The sequence below is a fragment of the Tupaia chinensis genome, unplaced genomic scaffold (genome assembly GCF_000334495.1).
Source record: "Tupaia chinensis unplaced genomic scaffold, TupChi_1.0 Scaffold000115_1, whole genome shotgun sequence".
NCBI classification, from domain to species: domain Eukaryota; kingdom Metazoa; phylum Chordata; class Mammalia; order Scandentia; family Tupaiidae; genus Tupaia; species Tupaia belangeri.
Genome location: NW_006159579.1, coordinates 6256323 through 6257035, shown reverse-complemented (window position 1 = coordinate 6257035; position 713 = coordinate 6256323). Strand labels below are relative to the sequence as shown.

Genomic DNA, 713 nt, shown 5'->3' with positions numbered 1-713 from the left:
AAGAGCGGGGCGGGCCGCACAGCCAGATCACCCCGGGACTTAAGGGACTTAAAAGGGAACAGAGCCCGGCAGGGACAGCTTGAAGTGGGGACAGGCGCTGTTGGAAATCCCGCGCTCACCTGGATGGCGTTGGTCACGTTCCAGCCTGCCTCCCACGCTGTGATCTTGGGTTTGTCTTGACCCCCGAACTCGCCACCAGCCCCCAGGGCCTGGTCCTTGGAGCCCGAGGGCGGCAGGGGAGCGCCGCCGCGCTGGTAATGGATGTCTCCCTCGACGGGAGGTTCGGCGCCCTCCTCCCCGCAGGGCTCGCCTTCGGCTTTCAGAATGTCCATCTGCAGGCCCTGACGGTGCTCAAAGTCGAGGTCATCGCAGTGCGCGAAGCCCACCGCCTCCTCGTCCGTGGCCGCCTGAAAACCCATCCTGGCGAACATGCCGCTCACCTTGGCCTGAGACTTGTTGGACACGGACGTGGCCACGTTAGACAGCTTGCTGCGGAGCAGCGTAGCCATGGTGGCGGTGGGGATTGAGGAAAGGACAGAAGGGGCCGGGAACGCGGGGGACGCGCGGCAAGACGGCGAGGGCCGGGGGACGTGAGGCCGCTATCTCCGCTCGCTCTCCCCACGGCGCCCCGGGGTGCTCTGGCTCATGACCCTCTCCGCTGGCGTTCGAGGCTCGCTCGGGACCCGACCGGGGCGGGCGGGCAGCCGGACTGG

At 67.7% G+C, this 713-nt stretch overlaps 1 protein-coding gene across 1 annotated transcript in view; it reads right to left on the bottom strand.

Moving 5' to 3' along the window:
- SLC32A1 (solute carrier family 32 member 1) overlaps positions 1 to 707 on the bottom strand; it is a 5424-nt gene extending 4717 nt beyond the window's left edge. Inside the window, exon 1 of the mRNA XM_006144133.1 lies at positions 120 to 707. Within this exon, the coding sequence (XP_006144195.1) occupies positions 120 to 509 (390 nt within the window). The 5' untranslated portion in view covers positions 510 to 707. The remainder of the gene's footprint in view (positions 1 to 119) is intronic.
- Between the last annotated feature and the right edge of the window lie 6 nt (positions 708 to 713).